We start from the raw sequence: 18,513 nt of genomic DNA on the forward strand, positions 1-18,513 counted from the left end.
ATGCTAAATTTTTGTTTTGTAAGTAACCATTTATTTTACAAACTTCAGTTCTCTCTATTTTGAAATTTACAACATGGAGAATTGTTGTTAATTTAAAGGTACCATAATTCTATTTTGTGAATATAAAAAATAGCTGATCCACCAGTTTATGTTGTACTAAACCTTTTTTTATTATGTTATATACATATATTTTTATGAATCCGAATTATTTTATACATAGCAATCCTGATAGTACTTCAATTAGTAAAAATAATAATTATCAATCACCATTCCAGTAAAATATACCCCATTTTAAGAAAAATAAATCATTTTATTTTGTATTTGAAGTATTCTCTAGACTGTGCCGTAGACTAAATTTTTGATAACCCTACTAGCTTTCAGAGAGAGTTCTAGAGGGATTACAGTAGAGAAAGAAACCTCTGTATACGGTAATATCTTAGAAACACGTCAATTTCAAAATTAAAACAATCAGATGTGCCACTTTTTATAAACATCTAGAAACAGTTTTTATTATACAACAACATATTTAGTAGAAAAAAAATCGATTTAAATGTTTCCGATTTATTTATTTTGTATTATCCCTTCCCAATACTTGTCATCGTAACCTACCTACCGCATTTTAGGTAAACTATTTTACTGTTTCAATTACCTTAGTGATATTTATTTTGTAATTATTACAATATGTATTCGATAGGAAATTACTAAGCGCTCTTATTTTCAATATTTTTTGTTTATTTATTTTTTATCCATTGCTTCAAAAATAATCTGATCCAATTCAAATCGATATGTATAAGTTTTGATAAAATATCATATTGACCTGTATAATTAAACAATATGTTGAATATTTGGTGTTACTATTTTTAATTAGATGTTTAGTTGTATATAGTTTCTCCTGAAATAAAAAATGATTTGTACAGAAAAAAAGATAAAAAAAACTGTAAACAACCCGAAAACTCAAGATGAACGTTTCATTGGAATCCACTAATGAAGCTACCTAATATAGTTGGTTAACCATGATGTGTTTTTGTGAAGATTGTCTCTCTTCATTTGAGTTTGATCTGTGTCCTGTTGGAAAGGTACCAAGAAACTTTTTTAGATCGTACTTAATACAGGTTTTTCACAGAGGATTGTGATTATATTTTATGTACAAAAAGCATATTTATTAAGTGAGTGATATATGATGTGTTAATGTTAATGAATGTTTTAACAACAATGTGTATTTCTGTTGGACTATTGTTGGATAGCTAAAAGTTGATTAATTCCTGAAGTTATTTCACTCTGAAGGTTAATTTGAGTAGTATTTCGCCAAAGCAATTTTCGTCATAACCTTATTTTTATTGCTATTTTTGAACACCTGACTTAGTTTCTACTTTGACAAATTGTTTCTACTGTTTATACAGTTTTTATTTTAGAGAGAACACTTGCATAGCTATTAACCAATTGTAAGATTTTATCGGTCAGTTTGTCCAATTGTTCATTATATTGTTTTAGTAAGCATTGTTGTGGCTTTTTTCTTAATTTTTTTACTTCGTGATAGACTATATTTTTATACTGGGTTCAAAATATTCAATGCCAATTGACATTGAATAAAAATCAGTGACTACAAATAGATAATCCTGGAGATTCCTTGGTCCTTTGTGGAATGTTGTAAAACTGATATATTATCATAGAGGCAAGCATTACTGAATGGTAATTGGCATATGAAGGATTTAAATCAGGTGTTCTCAATCGGTGGCCTGCGGATCATAAATGTAACATATTTTGTGATAATTTGTTGTTAGAACTATTTATAATTAATTATATTATTTATTATTAATATACTATTGATTACCTTTCCTAATATTTGGATGCAAGCTGAACGGTTTAAAGAGATAAATGCGCTATAAAAGTGGCTCACAATGCACTTTAAAGCTACCTAATTTACAACTATATTCTGAGGAGAACCTCTTTGCCCCAAGTCGGGGGGGGGGGGATCGGTTTAGTTTCCGTCTTAGGGATCCACAGAGCGGGAACCTCTTGCTTAAATGTAAAACTCGCGTTTTCTACAAATTTAAAAAATAAACGTGAAAAAACTCGGATTTTAATAAAACAATAATTTTTTTTCTATTCTTTTCATGTTCAGAAGGAAAAAAAAAAGAAATAAAATTTGTTGAAGTGGGAAATGTGAATTTTGTAGTTGGGCCGGTTGTTCTTAACTCGTAGAAATCTGGGGTCTACTAACCAGAAAAGTCCGCCCACACTCCCGTCCCGGGAAAATGGGAGGCTCCCTTGGGAAATAACTGAATATTTGTTTGCTTATAATTTTATTTGCCTGTTCAAATGTATCACACACCTATTATTTTATAGTTGTATTCCTATCGGAAAGGCAAAAAGAATGAAACATTTTTAACTATACATACTACCAAAATATGTGTGCTATCAAGGCCCCTCGCAGACCACCGGATGAGAACTTATTAAGTTAAATCCTTCATGAAGAGGAGATGTATAAAACTGCCCTTATTTCGGATTTATGTATTGTTCTGATATATTCTTTATTCCGCCTTAATATGACTTACCACTGTAGGCGTCGGCACTTAAAAAATATTAGAAAGTCATCAATTTTTCTCATCGTTCTATACTGATTTGAGTATACACTTAGCAACTTACGGGGTGGAAAGCTGTAGATAAAAAAAAAATTAATGGAACTTACATAGTAGACCAGCCGGATTATAGTTTTATTATTGCGAGTTGAAATCCGTCACCGTATAATGATGGCTATAAACTGATTTGTATTGATGCTATAGAAAAATAACTACGATTTTTTTAGCTCGCTCTAGTTGTATTCCAGATTAACCAAAATTTAAATGTGATATGCGCATTTTGTAGGGAATTTAATCTTCTTCGTTTTTATATTGAACGTAATATTTGAATAATGCTTATTTTTCTAGTTATAAGTGAAAAACTGGAAAGTTAAAGAATTTTTTTTGCTGTTTTCGTTGTTAAGTCGGTGGCCGACAAGGTAGCAAACTTGAAATTTGATTTCCCACCCTCCCGAAAAACTTATAAAATTGTTGAAGAAACTTGTTTTTTCTTAGGAAGTCCCTTTGTTGACTGGCCCTACTTGGCCCGTCGTTGCCGGCGCCTGGGTTTAATCCCTCTTCCAAAGCCAACCCTTACTGGACAAATCTTAGAAATACTCAAGAACTCTAGAAGTCTTTTGTAATTTTCTTATTCACTTCGGTTAGTTATACGTGTTAGATTCAATTTTATTATATGAACTATATTTATAAATTTTAATGCGACTATTATTTCTTAATTTTATTAATAGAAATACATTGGGGAGTTCTGATAGTTTAATTCATGGTTTAATAAATAATAATCTACTAATTCTCTAACGTAGTTAGCTACTTTCTCGATTGACTTTTCAAAGGTGTTAACATTTTTTTAAATTATAACCCCTTTTAATATTTTAATTTTTAGAATGGTGTTATATATTGATATGATGTTGCATATTAAAATAGAATATTTCACTAACAAGATTTCCAGATCGTGTATAAAGGTCGGAATCTACTTTTGTGGGTGACATTCAAATAAGAGGATACACATGTGCAAACATGTCGAATAATTCAACATAAAGATACATTAGGTTAACATAATTTACTAAAATCGTATCAATTTGAATATTACGTACATATCAAATGCTAATTAAATTGATTTTTAATTGATCATTTTTAAATTGATTACAGTAAATGGGATAATTCTTTGTTAACACAGCCAGGTGCCTTTCGCGCTCACCTACCTCCACTCTATTCCTGGCCAATCGGAAATGTTACTCTACTGGTATTCAAATTTATGTTATTGCTACATGTTTGTCCATCTATCTGTTTTGTGTTTGTTTTCTTTCGTTTTTTATCCAGTCTCAACAAACATCTTTACGCAGAGTTTGTTCCTGGAATTCATTAATGATTAAATGATATCAAGTTCTTATTCGACCAGTACAACAATTTATGTATTAAATAACACCTCAGTACGATGTAAATTGGATATTCCTCATTTAAAATTTACTTCGAGCCGTGTCTGTAGTCGTTCATTAGTTAGGGAGATACTATATACAAATGTAAACAATAAAATAAAAATCATTAGTTTGGAATGATTTGTTTAATTTCAAAAGGATAAGAGGGTGGAAGCATTTGAGAGAGTCAAGTTCTGGCCGTTCCGTAAAAATGTTGTGAAATAAAAAGGAAAAACTCAGTTTTCAAATTTTTCACAAATTTGTATAAATAACTGACTTGATTTATTCTCAGTTTCTTGATTATTGATCATAGGGGTTAGAGAGCTCTATGGATCACGAATTTTTTTTTGTTTATAGTTTTTTTAGGCGTTTTGTGTACTTATTCCATAAATTTTAAAATGATTAAGAAATGTTCTATTTTGGAAAAATTCGATTTAACCAATTTTACAAACAATTTTAATTTTATTTTTTTAATGTATGTTATATGACCTAAGAACATTGGAACAAGTATTACATAAATATTTTTCTGTGGTCTTAATTTTTCTTTAATCCTGTTAATCATAAAAATGTCTTGATAACGTGATATTTCCTTATTAATTTAATTATTTTAAAATTAGTTTTACTTTGTTTTTTCTTAAGTTATGAAATATAAACAACCTTAAACACATCTCTGTAATTTCTGATAAATCATGTATTACTCAGGTTGTTTTAATAGATCCAGCTATTTACATATTGGTACAGAAAACTAAATTACAGTCTTAAATTAGAAGTGTTTAGATTCACAAGCTTTACATGAGTTTTCGATCATTTATAATAATAAAAATTATTAGGTATCGGTACTGCTCATTTGAGTCCATCGATAGCAAGTTATGTCTGCCATGAATATCTGTTTTGATCTTGAGCACGCCTCGATGAACTATCACGGAACAATCCGTGCGGTTACAACTAATTTTGAATTATTGTCCAATTGTTAATTTTAAGAGATCATTTTATTAGGATAACAATAATTAGTCATAGTAATGTGGGAACGGATTTTTTTTTTTTTTTTTTTAACAAAGGACATTAACTGTATCAATCCATCCTCATTTTTTTACTTTTCATCCGGCTTGTGTGAAAGGAATGAGAGTGAAAGTGGTGACAACTTTATAGAATCCCGGAAGTAATAAACGTGTCACTTAAGGTATATTTTTATTAGTATTTGTTTCCGAGGAATACTCTAATATATCTAAGAATTGTTTTAACAGGATAAAAAAATAATTAAAGTAACTTTTGTGAGCTTTCATTTAAGACCTGAAAATAAACCATCATTACTTTACTTAGCACCCAGAAAGGCGAACATTTAAAAAAATAAATTATTATGTTTCTATTGCCAATTTTTTTTTTTTTTTAGTGTCTCGAATTGCGAATAATCTATATCAGTTTTATAGCTTTTACCGAATTTTCAGTCTCTATCTCCTTATTTTCTCCTTTGTTTAATTATAAAATGCTTTGATAGTGATACTTATCTATATTTTGTTCCTTTATAAACAATACGAACTGGTTAATTATTTTAAGTAGACTGAATTAAAGTTAATTTAGAGGAAATATTTTTTAAAAAATAGGTATTTAAGCATTTAAACAATTTCAATTAGGATGAGACATAGCATGCCATTTTGCGAGGCTTGTTTATGTGGGCCGTGGATATCTCAAAACCTGTATTTTTGTTAAAAATTCGAATTCAAAATTTTCTACTATCACAATAGTTATCCTTTCTATATATTTCACATGTAAATGAAAAGAAAAATACTGCTATTTTATTCAAATGTGACTTCCGAAGAAAGAGATTTCCGAGAAAATTCCGAGTTATTTGTGAACCATTCTCATGTTGGGAGTATTTTGCCAACTAACTGCAAGATGGAAGTTATACTGCGTTTTCTTGGGTATTCGTAAATTTAACTTTAGTATATTGGCAAGCTAGGGTTAATATATTTCATATATTATGTTCTGTAATTATGTATTTACATTCTTAACTTTTGTCTTGTTTAATAATAGACTTTTACTAATCCCGAATCCTTGTGTTTCAGGTGAGTGAAGGAGGAGGAGATGACTGGAGTAAGGTACGAGTTAGGCATTAAGTTAGTTAAGCTGTTAGCCTTAAAATCGCCCCCTTATTGAAGGGGCGAGATATTATTCTTAATTATCACTTAATGGGACCGAGCTGTCGGGGTAATTTAGCTCAGGAGGTTCTCTCTGCTCTCTCAGTCTGAGCCTTGATATTATCATCTCCTAACTTCGTTTGTCTACCCCTTCAGCTCGTTCGGTATCTTAGTATTCCGAATCTCATGTAAAAAACTGTTCAAAAAGTGGGAACAATTATTTGTTTAGGACCAATAGTGGAACTGGAACTGAGTGTAATATGTTGTATCTAATATTAAACAAATCTATATTTGTTTAGGATTTTTCCGGGAAGTTTATAGGCTGCCCTAATTTTTTTCAATAATTTTGAATAATTAATTTATTCACAAAATTAAACATTATTGCAAAAATTATCCATTTTTCTTTTCATGGTTATTATATTCCTCTATCTGAAGAATAAGATAAAAATATTAATCATTAGTGATTTTTTATTCTCTTATATGGTTTTAAAAAAAAGCCATGATAAGGAGTACCGTAAAGTAGGTCAACAATTTTTTTTTTTTTTTTAAAGAAAAAGCAAATCATATTCGTTTCTAGAATTTTCTGAGACCATCAAATCCTATTTTTTTGAAGAAATTAAGAAGTAGAAATTCACCTTGGTCAATTTTTGGAGAATTGTTTTTATTCCTGTGATCGATAATAATATTAATTAAGTCTTTTAATTAAGTCATTTAACCTACAATAATAAAATGAAGATTTAATGCCCTTATAAGGGCGAAATGATGAAGTGAACTGAATTAGTTGAAAGCGAAATCTGAAAGCGAAATGAATTAGTTTGAAATAATGAAAAATTTTCATACGTTTTATTTTATTATTATTATTCCGGTTCTAATCTGTTTAATTAGATCTGGGTTGACCCCTGTGGTGCAGTGCAAGAGGCCTAAATTAACTACCATCATTGGTGTAGATTGATTGAGTCGTGATGATGTAAATTCTATATTTTTTTTTCAAAAGAAAACGAAAAATCAAGCCAAAAACATTTTCTTAATTTCTGTCCAAATTCGTATTTAAGGGTTTCTCGAGGTGCTAAAATCGAATATCAACATTGCTTCACTCATAAAAAATCTTTTACCACACTTAAAAAGACCAGTTAGGGTTATTATATAAAAAGTATTTATGTTTTATGTACTATAAACTTAACAATATCGTAGATAATGTTAATGATAATAAAAATCTCCTAAATCGGACTTGCATTAACGATTATACAGATAACTTAGTTGTTACTATAGTAACCGTCCTATCACTTCATATATATAGTAATTGATATCTAAATCTGAGTAGTCTTCAATTAATGTATGAACATTCTCAAATATAGCAACAGCCAAGCATTGCTAGTGAATCTATATAATCTTGGTGGTGGTAATCTGAGTTTGGTCCCATCTATAAAGGAGATAAAATAATATCTCTCTTCACCCTACACGGTCACTCGGAATGACAGATATTCAAAAGCCAAGCGGTTGTGTCTTGTGCTTACTTGTAAATGATATAATCCAACAGCAAGAACTTCACATTTTCTCCGTAAATATTACGATATTTTGTTTTACTTACGTTCCGAATGACCGCATAGCAGTCTCTTCATGTAAGGTGTTCAATTGGCACTCCCATTTTATTTGACTTTTAAAAATTCCTTAATGAAACTTGGCAAGTCTTAGTTAAGTGATTGAATCTATTTTCATAATTGAGGAATTGTTTCTAAAAAAAAAAAAATTCTAAAACAGTTTTTCAATTCACTTCATTGCTCTGAAATCGACAAAAATTATTCACGGTTTTTGGCGACTTAACTTACAGGACGCTTCTGATAAAAAAATATACAGTAATACAAATATATTATTATAAATACAGCATTATATATAATTTTAAGAGGATTCAAGATGGATCCCAGTTATAATTTATTTTCCAATTAACGTAAACTTTACAAAAATTATATATCATTTCATAGTTGACATCTTACAAATTAGAGGAAGACATAAAACTAACAACCTAGCGAGGGAGAAGGTATTTTTATTTCGGGTTTCAGTTGAGCATTATACTCGCATGTGAGCTACTGAGGTCTGGCATTGTGCCCCGAGGTTATACATACGTCTCCCTGTATCCAACTCGCTAATCAACAGATCTAAAAATATAAAATGTATTTAATATGGAACAATTATGTTTAGTCTGTGTGCTACTGTGACAGTATAGTGCAGTGTAATTGTGTTTGACTGCATATCAGTTTGTAATGAGATATTTCCTTTCAGGGTTCATTGCAATTTACGATCATGTCAAATTTAAATGTTTGGTATCTCTTATTTAGAGGTTTTTGATAATTCGATTCATTAATGTCGTTTGTTGGCTATAAATAACATGACCACAGGATTTGCCGTGCGACACATAAAAGTCCTGCTTTGAACCATAATGTAGAGCCTTGATTGTCCATCCCTTCATTTTCCTTTATTTTTTTCTTAAACTTTAAATGATGAGTAGACTGCCCGTAATAAAAATTCTATATATTGGTAATCACATTTTGAAATGGGTTAGGTCAAATATAACGTAAAAATAAAATAAATAAAGACAACTACTAATTCTACTATTACTCTACTAATTACTCATTTACTTTCTTCTCTACAAAGTTTATATTAATTCTCCAACGTTTCGGACCTTAAGCCATTATCAAAGATACAACCTAAAAAAATTGTTTGTTATTCTATGTTATTACCATATTACCTCCTCACACATAACAAAAATATTTTTTAACATACCTATATATAAAAAAAAAAGTATTTCACTCTACAGGCCAATTGCTCATGTTATATAATCTTCGAAACAAAAACAATTATTAAAATAATAAATATCATAAAAGTTTCCTATTAAAATTTTATAAAATGTCTATTTACTTTCAAAAACATATATTCCCATTACATCAACAACTATTTTCTAAAAAAATATTTCCTCTTTTAGATATCTTCTTACCTAACCTATATCCACTTTACTCTCTACAAAGTTTATTTTAATTCTCCATCGTTTCACCGATTAGGCCATCAAGGAGACAACCTAAAAAAAAAAAAATTAAATAGTAGTTTTTGGTGTATTATTATATGTTTTTGTAGGGAAATACTCATTTTATAAAAAATTTTATAGGAAACTTTTATGATATTATTTTGATAATTATTTTTGTGTTAAAGATTATATGCGCAATTTGTCTATAAGTGAAATATGTTTGTTTTGCTTTTATGGAGGTATGTTAAAAAATATTTTTGTTATGTGTGAGAGAATAATATGAAAAACAGTTTTAGGTTGTCTCCTTGATAATGGGTATATGGGCCGAAATGTAGAACTAAAATAACTTTTGTTGAGAGTTAAGTAGATCATTTATAGTTGTGTTATTGATATAAACCACTGTCAAACAATTAATTAATAAATGTATTAAATTAAAAAAAAAAACATATAACTATTTTATATGTTTCTAAAAAATGAGCTGAAGTACTATATGCGGCTCCACTAAACACAGGAACAGGTTGTCTTAAAACGGTTACTGGCTTGATGAAGTTACGAATTACGAAGTTTTAGGATTATTATTTTCTTTTCTCCAATAAATTCTAAACGGTAGATCCAAGAGAAAACGTATATAGTAAAACAAATTAAAGAACATTATACCCCGCGTCGACTGAGTACTGTAGAATTAATGAAGTCAAGTGGTATGTTCATAATCCATCTGCTCTGATAGCATATAGACTTCCTAGCACTTCATACCAAATTACTGGAGTAGGTGGCTTAAGACCAAATTGACCAAACTACTAAGATGACGCGATAATCATTCAACGCTAAATTTAATAATCCAGTATGCTCCGCTCAGAGGTAACAAAGGAAAAGTAATAAAAAAAAAAACCTTATTTGTTACTTTATTTTAATTGGATAATTAATTAGAGTTTAGGATCGCATAAATGCATTTTCTTGTTATGTTTGGACTCGTGGATAGTGAGAGAGAGAGAGAAAGAAATACTTTATTCATTCATGCTGCCCAAATACACATGCTACATTACACATCATACTGATCAATCCGTGACTGGACAAATATAAGTTACATATTTTTACATGATATAATATAATAGATAGATAACATTTTTTTTCTTCCACAGTTTTCTTTTACTTTTCTTTTACAATTATAAATTTTTTTCTTTTTTTTTAAATTCCTGGGAAAAACAAAAAAAAGGTTTTCATTTCTTCATTGTCTTATATTCTTTCTGATTGGGTTTGGTGTTAGTTACTGTATGATTTAATATTTTTACACCCAAAAAATATTTTCTACTTCTGAGATTAGGACTGTTTTTGGTTTTTGTTCTCCTGGGTTTCTGAGTCCTAGTTAACTGTCTTGCCCATAGATGGCAGTATCTTTTTTCGGTCTTTATATGATAATAAGTAACAATTTCGAGTTATGTATCTTCGAGTTCTTTATTTTTTCTGTAATATTTTTAAAAAAAATGCATGTTTCATAAATAAGCCATTAGTTTTGTTGGGTGTAAATGGAAGAGGAACGGTGGATTAGTAGAGAGAGCCGTGGAGTAGACCACCCTTGGGGCAGTGGTGCCCTTAACAGTAATTATAGTTGGGTCTCCTGCCTCGCCCACCAAGGCCACATCCACCCTTCTCCTCCCTCTACTTGATCCCTCGTAGTAAACTTTATCCATTATGGTCTTCAGAGCAAAGTAACAGCTTGTGTGTTTAACTTACTTGGAAAGTGTCTGAATATAGTAAAAATATGGATTCAATTTAATTACTTCTACAACCTATTAAAGTAGTGTGAAAAAAAAATTGATCAAAATAATCATTTTGATGTACAGTGTTATCTCGGTAATGCGAACCTCAGTACTTCGAACATACCAATAATCCTAACTGGCGTTAAAAAAATTAAAAAAATTTTTTTTGAGCTACTCAGCAGGCAATAACGTATTGTTTTCAAATAAAAGTGCACTTGTGTAAAGAATAGTTTTTAATTCCCGATCGATAGGCAGTATATTGTAATCACCGTGGAAATTTTTAGAGTTTCGCTATCGTGTAATCTAATTCCTATGAAAGTGTTAATTGCAGTGGATGCTCCATGGTTTGTAAAAAACAGCCCATTGCATCGGGAATTGCAAGTAGGGACAATAGAGGATTACATCAAAAAAAGGTTTAGGAAGGTCCACTCCCAGTTAACGGAGTAGTTCTCTTCATCTTTTTCCTTAAATCACTTTCTTTTTTTTCCATTATTAGACAATTATTTATTTTTTTAAATCCATAAATGTCATTGTTTTTGTTAGTTAACACACTTTACTTTTATCTTTTATTAAGAATTATTATTTTAATCTATTTATTTTTTCTTAATTTTTTGTTTTATTTACAACATTGTATATAGTTAGCGATATCTGTTGTATGAGACTATACCCCCACACGATCAATTGTTAAAAAAAAAAATGTACCTGTTACATTAACCATGTAAGGCCCACCAGGCCGATTTTGTAATGCAATAAAACAATAAAATAAAAATATGAACGTGTTCTTTATACATTTTTGGTTGGAATTATAAATGAATTATATCTAATGTGTAAATCATTTGATTCTATAAAACTAATTTAATTACTAGTAAAAACATATATAATACAAATTTTGTTATCGAACTTTTTTTTAAATAAACCCATTCGAAGAGTATTTTTTTTCGCCTATAAATAAACAATTTCGTAAGTTTAATAAATTAAATCATCACTTTGCGTTAGTTACTAGGGGTGTAAAACAATTTCTTTAAGAAAAAAAATCTTTATTTTCTTAAAACTACAAACTGTCAAATTTACTATAATATATGTTAAAAATAAAATAAAAATAGTTATGTACAATCATATTGTTAAATTTTTTTTTCACCATTTTCCTAATACTTACTGTAATCCTAACACTCCCCTGCAGCAGTTAGTTAGAATTAATTATATTACACTGCAAAAGTATGTTAACTATCATTTCCAAAATAAGTTCTCTTTTGGAGAACTCTTGGAGAATGGACCATTTGTTCTTAATTTTCACCGTACTTTAATTCTTACATACATATAATTATTCGAAGCGATTCCTACTGTTAGTGTTTGTGCAAAAATAGGTAGGTCTTTTATTTATATGTGAAACCTCTGTAAAACAAAATTTCTAGAGGTTTTGAATATTTCGTTATATTGAGGTTTTAACAGCTAAAAAACTCGTTCATACATTTATTTATTGGCTCTAATTGAACTTAGATAGTTTTATTATAGTTAATAGTCGTTAAAATAGCTATTAATTCGTAGTTTGAGAATATGTGTGTTATAATAAGAAACATATTCACATGTACATAGCCTTATTTTGCAAAACTAGAAAAGTGATATTACTACATATGGTAAATTAGTTACATAATGAAATTAAGTATATAATATTTATATAAACTTTGGTAATATGCTCCGTTGCTGCATCGCATAATACGCACAGTTTCCATTTATCAATTATGACCTAGACGACCCGTACGCATTTTAATTATTAACTAAGTTTATTGCCTTAGTTAGCAACAATAGACGAAACTGATTAGGATGGATGAGGTGGTTTCTCGTTCACAGTCTGTTATTGGTGATGCATTGGTAGTCTAAGTAAAATCTAGAATTTTGTGAAATGTTAAAACTTCAGGGAATGTTCTATGAAGTTATTTATTTAGGAACATAAGTTTTTTTGTTAAAAATGATCATCTATTTAAAAATATTTGAGGTTGTTGCACTCGTTAATTAATTTAATAATTATTTTATTTATTAAAATTAATTTTGGTGAGAACAAAATGACTTACACCACTTTTGCTATCAACAGCTCATATGTAGATTACCGTTTTAAAAATTCACTACAGAAAGACCCTTTTATTGTAGATGATTTTATGTTTTAAGATTTTTTTTACATGCAACATTCGTTATGTAGAGATGCATATTTCATTTACTGATATGGCTAGTTCAAGAATTCGTCATATAGAGGTTCCTAAAAATATATACCTATTTTTCATTTGACTTTAATAATTACTAATTATTAAATTTGAATTACTAAATTTCTATGACAGCTTTTAAACTTCGCGTGTCCTTCTGGCTTACTGGACAGTTTTCGTGACGCAGCGTAAACATAAAATGATTCATCGCGGTTTTGTATGATCTCACATTTCTTTTCCTTCACAAGTCTTTTGTAAGTGATTTAAGGTCACGAGTATACTGGTTTGCGTAAGTTGTCATCTAAATGTTTGCATCAATAGATTTATTCTTATTTTAATCTATTTATAGTAAGCATGCTTATGATGATTCATTTTGAGAATACTCCTGCAAGCATCAATCTTCTAAAAATCTAAACTAATTCCACATCAGAAAATTTATCCAAGGCCTTAGTAGTATTTGAAATTTCCCTTAAATATTTTTGGATAACTCGTTAGTTATTTTTAGTATTATTTGGGGTTTCCAAATTAATGTAGGTCCCTCCTCCCACCCTCTTAACAATGACCCTGTTTACGAGGCATCAATAAAAGTGGTCCTCTAATTAGAGTGACACGTTTTTTGCATACGAAAGTATCATAAACCGCTATTCCGCCAAACTCTCGTTTGTTGGTTCTCGGACGAGTTCACGTTTAGCAGAATGGAGTGGAAGTTTCTTCGAACGTCATTCAGTTAAAAATCTTATTTTGCAAAAATGCGTTTTACTTATTCAAAAATCATTTATATAAATTAATTATGCATAATACCAGGCAATTTACAATGAGCATGGTACTAACAATTAAAACACAATTTAACATCCAATTTTGTTAGCACTGACTGATAAGATTTTATAAAAATAATTTGAGCTCGTATTGTTCAGTTTTGGCATATATTTTGCTCTATTGCTATGTGGGACCTTTTGACAAAACGTGATTCAATTCTATCAATTCTATATAAATTAATCCATTTAGTGTTGTCAGATCTTTGTAATTGTTCCTTGAGTACCATTTAGGAAGTATTTTAGTCGCACAAGTTATATATAGTTTTCGTATACAAAGTTCAACAGATATTGAAGCAAAAATAGTTTCGACCGCCCTGATTCCACAATAACGTTTGAACCAGTAACCTCGTTGATTTAGGAATCGATTTGAAACTTAAACTTAGTCCATTTTATCTTAAATGTTGTCGTTTCTCTAATGTCACGCTTGTAAAAATAATAATAAAAAAAAAATGACTTTTTTGTGTGTGTATCAAAACCTTCGCTCACAGAAAACCTGTGTTTACAAAAGATATCGTCTACATATTAATTTTGGGAAACTAAAATTTTCCTTAATATTGAGTAGACAATATTTTGTAGCATATGTATCTATGTATATTTAGAACTTTATTTAATGAAATGGTCTGCGAAAAACGATGACTCCATTTTTTTTTTGTTTTGGTATCTTTGGGCAAATTTCAGCTCCAGAGTAACCTAATTAATAGTGTGTATTAAGAGAACTAATTCAAAAGGCTTAATTTTTTTTAAGTGAAAAGGATACCCAATCATAGGGAAAACTACATACTTTATTACTTTAAGATTAAGAAAAAATTCTGAAGTTTTTTTTTATTAAAAAAAAATAATCCTATGTTTTGACCCATTATTTATTAATGATTTTTTTTTATATCACCTAAAACATTTTTAAAATAAAAATTAGACTTTTAATGTAAAATGTTTACAGATTAGAAATTGGTCTTTAAATGTGGTAGTAAATATTGGTATTTAAATATTTTGACTCATTATTTATTAATTATCTTTTTTTATATCACTTTTATCATTTTTAAATTCTAAAGTAGACTTTTAATGTAAAATGTTTACAGATTAGAAGTTAGTTCTTAAATATGGTATTAAATATTGTATTTAAATATTTTGATTATTATTTATTAATTCTCTTTTTTTACATCTTTTATATTTGTATAAAAATTTATAAAACAAGTAAATTTGCTGTTAGTGATAAAATGACATGACACAAACATGTGGAGATTCTACTCATTGATAGCACTCCAATGAACATGGGATTAAATATTGTATTTTAATATTTTGACTCATTATTCTTAAATTCTCTTTTTTTATATCACTTAAAATATTTTTAAATTCTAAATTGTAATTTAAAATGTTAAAAATAAAAATTGGTATTTAAGTATTGTGAAGTTGACTATGGAAATTGTTTTTCCTCAGAAAGAGAACATTTTCTATCTTAAAAAACTGCTTAAATTATATTAAATATTAAATGAATATATTATTAGATATTAAACGAACGAAACAAGTTTCCTATAGTTATGTATTTTTAAATTTACTATTGGAGTTCTATCAGTGGGTAGATTCTCCACATGTTTGTATCATGTCACTATGTCACCTACAGCAAATTTACTTTTTGTATATGTGTGTATACAGTTGTAAATAACAATAAATAAATTATTTAAAAAAATTTACTAAATTCTATTCCCTTATGTATTGTTTATGTTCTTTCAAATTTATTTTAATTAATCTTATATTATCAACTCTAGTTTTTTTATTACTTATTTAAATGCTATTTCGGTCCTCAGCTATTATTTTCAAATTTAAAGTTTAAATTTTGCATATTGCATAAATCTATTAGATTACTCCATAAGTTTTGAAATAATTTTTAAATATCTATTTGTTTTGGAAGAAATCTCAATATTCGATGTTTAGACCTTTATTTATATGAAATTATCACCTTTAATAAACTACCACCTTCCTAGATTTTGTACCAAAAGGTTGCAGTAAGTAAGATCTTACTTGTGAGGAGTAATTTATTATTATTGAACTCAGTTATTTTAAAGTTAATACTGTTCAAAGCAGATTTCATTACAAAAATAATTTATTCTAACATTGCCATTTAAAATATGGATTACTCTTTTTCTACCGATATAAATTCCCGCAATTTTGTTTTCACAACTTTTTAACGGATCGCCTACTTACTATATATATCTTATTTTACATCCTCCTCGCTATTAGACATGTATATATTATTTCTTTCAACCCAGGTTTGTAGTGATGTTATAGTACTTAGCATTAAAGTTATTTTTATTTTTTAAAGAACAATTGATACTCAACGTTCCACACGTACAGTCCTCAGTTATTTAAATTTTCTTTAGTATTACCAATTACATCGTGCATTTGACTTTCCCATCTTTCCACAGATTCAAGATGTTTACATAATTTACAACATAAACTAGCACTTAATTTTATCCAATCCAATGACAGTTTGTTAAAAGGCAATATTTTTATTAATACGATTTCTAGGAACAGGGTACGTAAAGAACGTTTTTAAAATTTCATTTCAATATTTTTAAATATGTTCAGTTAAACATGAATAATAATGATAATTAAAAATGAATGATATATATTATTCTTTATAAGTGGATATTGATCGGTCAGCCCTAGAAAGTATTGGAGTGTTGTAGCCACGTCTTGTAGGCGTGGTTTCACCTCGACCTAGCCTCCTACAAACCGGCCCCCTCCAAAGCTTGGTCACGTGGCGCCAAAGTCATGTTGCCATCTGATTATGCGATTAATGAATTATTAATTATGTTCATTATTGATTAATTTGTAGTCCATGTATGGTCTAAGCTCTGTGTGAGGGGAGAGGGTGTAGCTTCAATTAGTGGATTTTTGTTGATAATCAGCTTGAAAACCTTTGTTGTCTTCTTTATTTAGTTTTTCTTCATATATCGTGAGATTCGCAGCTATTTTAGTATATAATGTGATACGTGTTTAACAAAATACGAAATTAATCTACTAGGAAACCACTCATCGATAGCATTGTTTTTACAATCCCTTTGTAGAAATGTCAAGATTCATTTCCAAGTAGGATAGAACCCAGTCTCTCACCTAAACCTTTGTTATAAGTTTGTTTGCATTGTTATGTTGCACCTGTAATATTTCAAAAGGTCCAGGTACCATTTTCTGTTAGTTAGGGACACAAGGTTAGAAACTAGGAGTTGCTAATGGAGGAACCTGAGTATGTAATAGAAGGATAGGTATTAATGATATAATTATGAATATATCAGAGTATCAGTGCATTTAGAAATGATTTCATTTATGACATAATAAGGAGTTATATGTATTTTACGAAGGATTGTATGCAGGAAAGATATAGTTATTTTAAATGAAAACGTCAGGTAAGTGGCTCGTATCTAGGCCTGGCCCAATATTCGTTGACAAATATTTGCTTTCAATGATTGCCATCAAATTAGACGTTCATTGCTCAAGATGTACTCACCAAACTACTAGTTAAGTATCGATTTCGCATTTTATTTGGATTAGACATGCAGCCCTTTCTACCTTTACGCAAATCTCAAATTTATATTTCCAAATAAGCCTGATTATAATTATTTAAATGGAATTTTTGGATTGGAGGTTTTTAGCATTCTTTTAGTAGACTTTGGTGTATTCAACAAATACTAGGTCCTGCAATTTTTAAAGGGTTTATAATTTTCTAAATTGAATCCCATAATATTTCCTGAGTCCGACAAAACTTCCATGTTACCATTTAAAAAATTAAACAAAAGTCAAATGATTCATTCTAAAGAAACCTCGAAGTGGGAAACAATATAATGGTGTTTTACAAAACGATGGCTCGGACGAGATGTCTCATGCGTTATGAGTCTATTTTCTAAATATTAAAAATCGTTTTGTTGATTTTATGTGTGTTACGCGGATTGGTTGATGTAGAATATAAATAGATGCGTTGATGTATTTTCCTTTGAAAGGACCATAAAATTTAAACCTGAGTATAATATAGTAATATGGTTCTATCTAAAAATTCAAAACCCCCTAACATTTAGGAGGTTAGTTACTAGGTACACTCTTTTGTTTAAATCATTTTGTCAAATACTGTTACAACATAATGGCAGGGTGTCGTTTTAGTTCGAAAGGAAATCGGGAACTGGTTTGTTTCAAATGGTAAAACTGAAAAAAAAAAAAAAGTAAAAATGTTGGACCATTTGGTATAGATTGAGCTCTTGTTATTTACTTTCACCGTTCATATAATGTTTCCTTCCTTTCTCGCAGTTTTTAGTTTCAGTTTCTTACCCGTTTATTATAATTATATTTAATGATATTTTTGGTGTTATTGTTTTATTGATAGTTTGGAATAAAAATTAATTTTTGAATTTTCCTATTCTGATCCGCCCGGACAATATTAGAAACCAATAGGTAATGCCATGAGAGGGTGCAGAGTGTGTTGCATAAGAGGGGGCCGGATAAACGTCTACTTACCTTTATTGGGCTTCTGGAGAGATTAGCTTTGCTATTCCTCGAAGGAAAGTAAAAAAAAACAGGAGAAGGAAATTAAATTGCGAATTAGTTTCTAGCTTTCACGA

At 29.2% G+C, this 18,513-nt stretch overlaps 1 protein-coding gene across 2 annotated transcripts in view; it reads left to right on the top strand.

Annotated features, from left to right (window-relative positions):
• The window catches only part of LOC106683101 (pumilio homolog 2), a 152,829-nt gene that overhangs the window by 87,740 nt on the left and 46,576 nt on the right, over positions 1-18,513 (top strand). The window contains exon 5 of one of the 2 annotated variants that reach the window (XM_024361510.2): positions 6,055-6,087. The exons of the other annotated variant lie outside the window; for it this stretch is intronic. Within the exon in view, the coding sequence (XP_024217278.2) occupies positions 6,055-6,087 (33 nt within the window). The remainder of the gene's footprint in view (positions 1-6,054; positions 6,088-18,513) is intronic. 2 annotated transcript variants of the gene reach the window in all.

Source organism: Halyomorpha halys, unplaced genomic scaffold (genome assembly GCF_000696795.3).
Source record: "Halyomorpha halys isolate HHAL.00 unplaced genomic scaffold, Hhal_1.1 Scaffold466.1, whole genome shotgun sequence".
Lineage (NCBI taxonomy): Eukaryota > Metazoa > Arthropoda > Insecta > Hemiptera > Pentatomidae > Halyomorpha > Halyomorpha halys.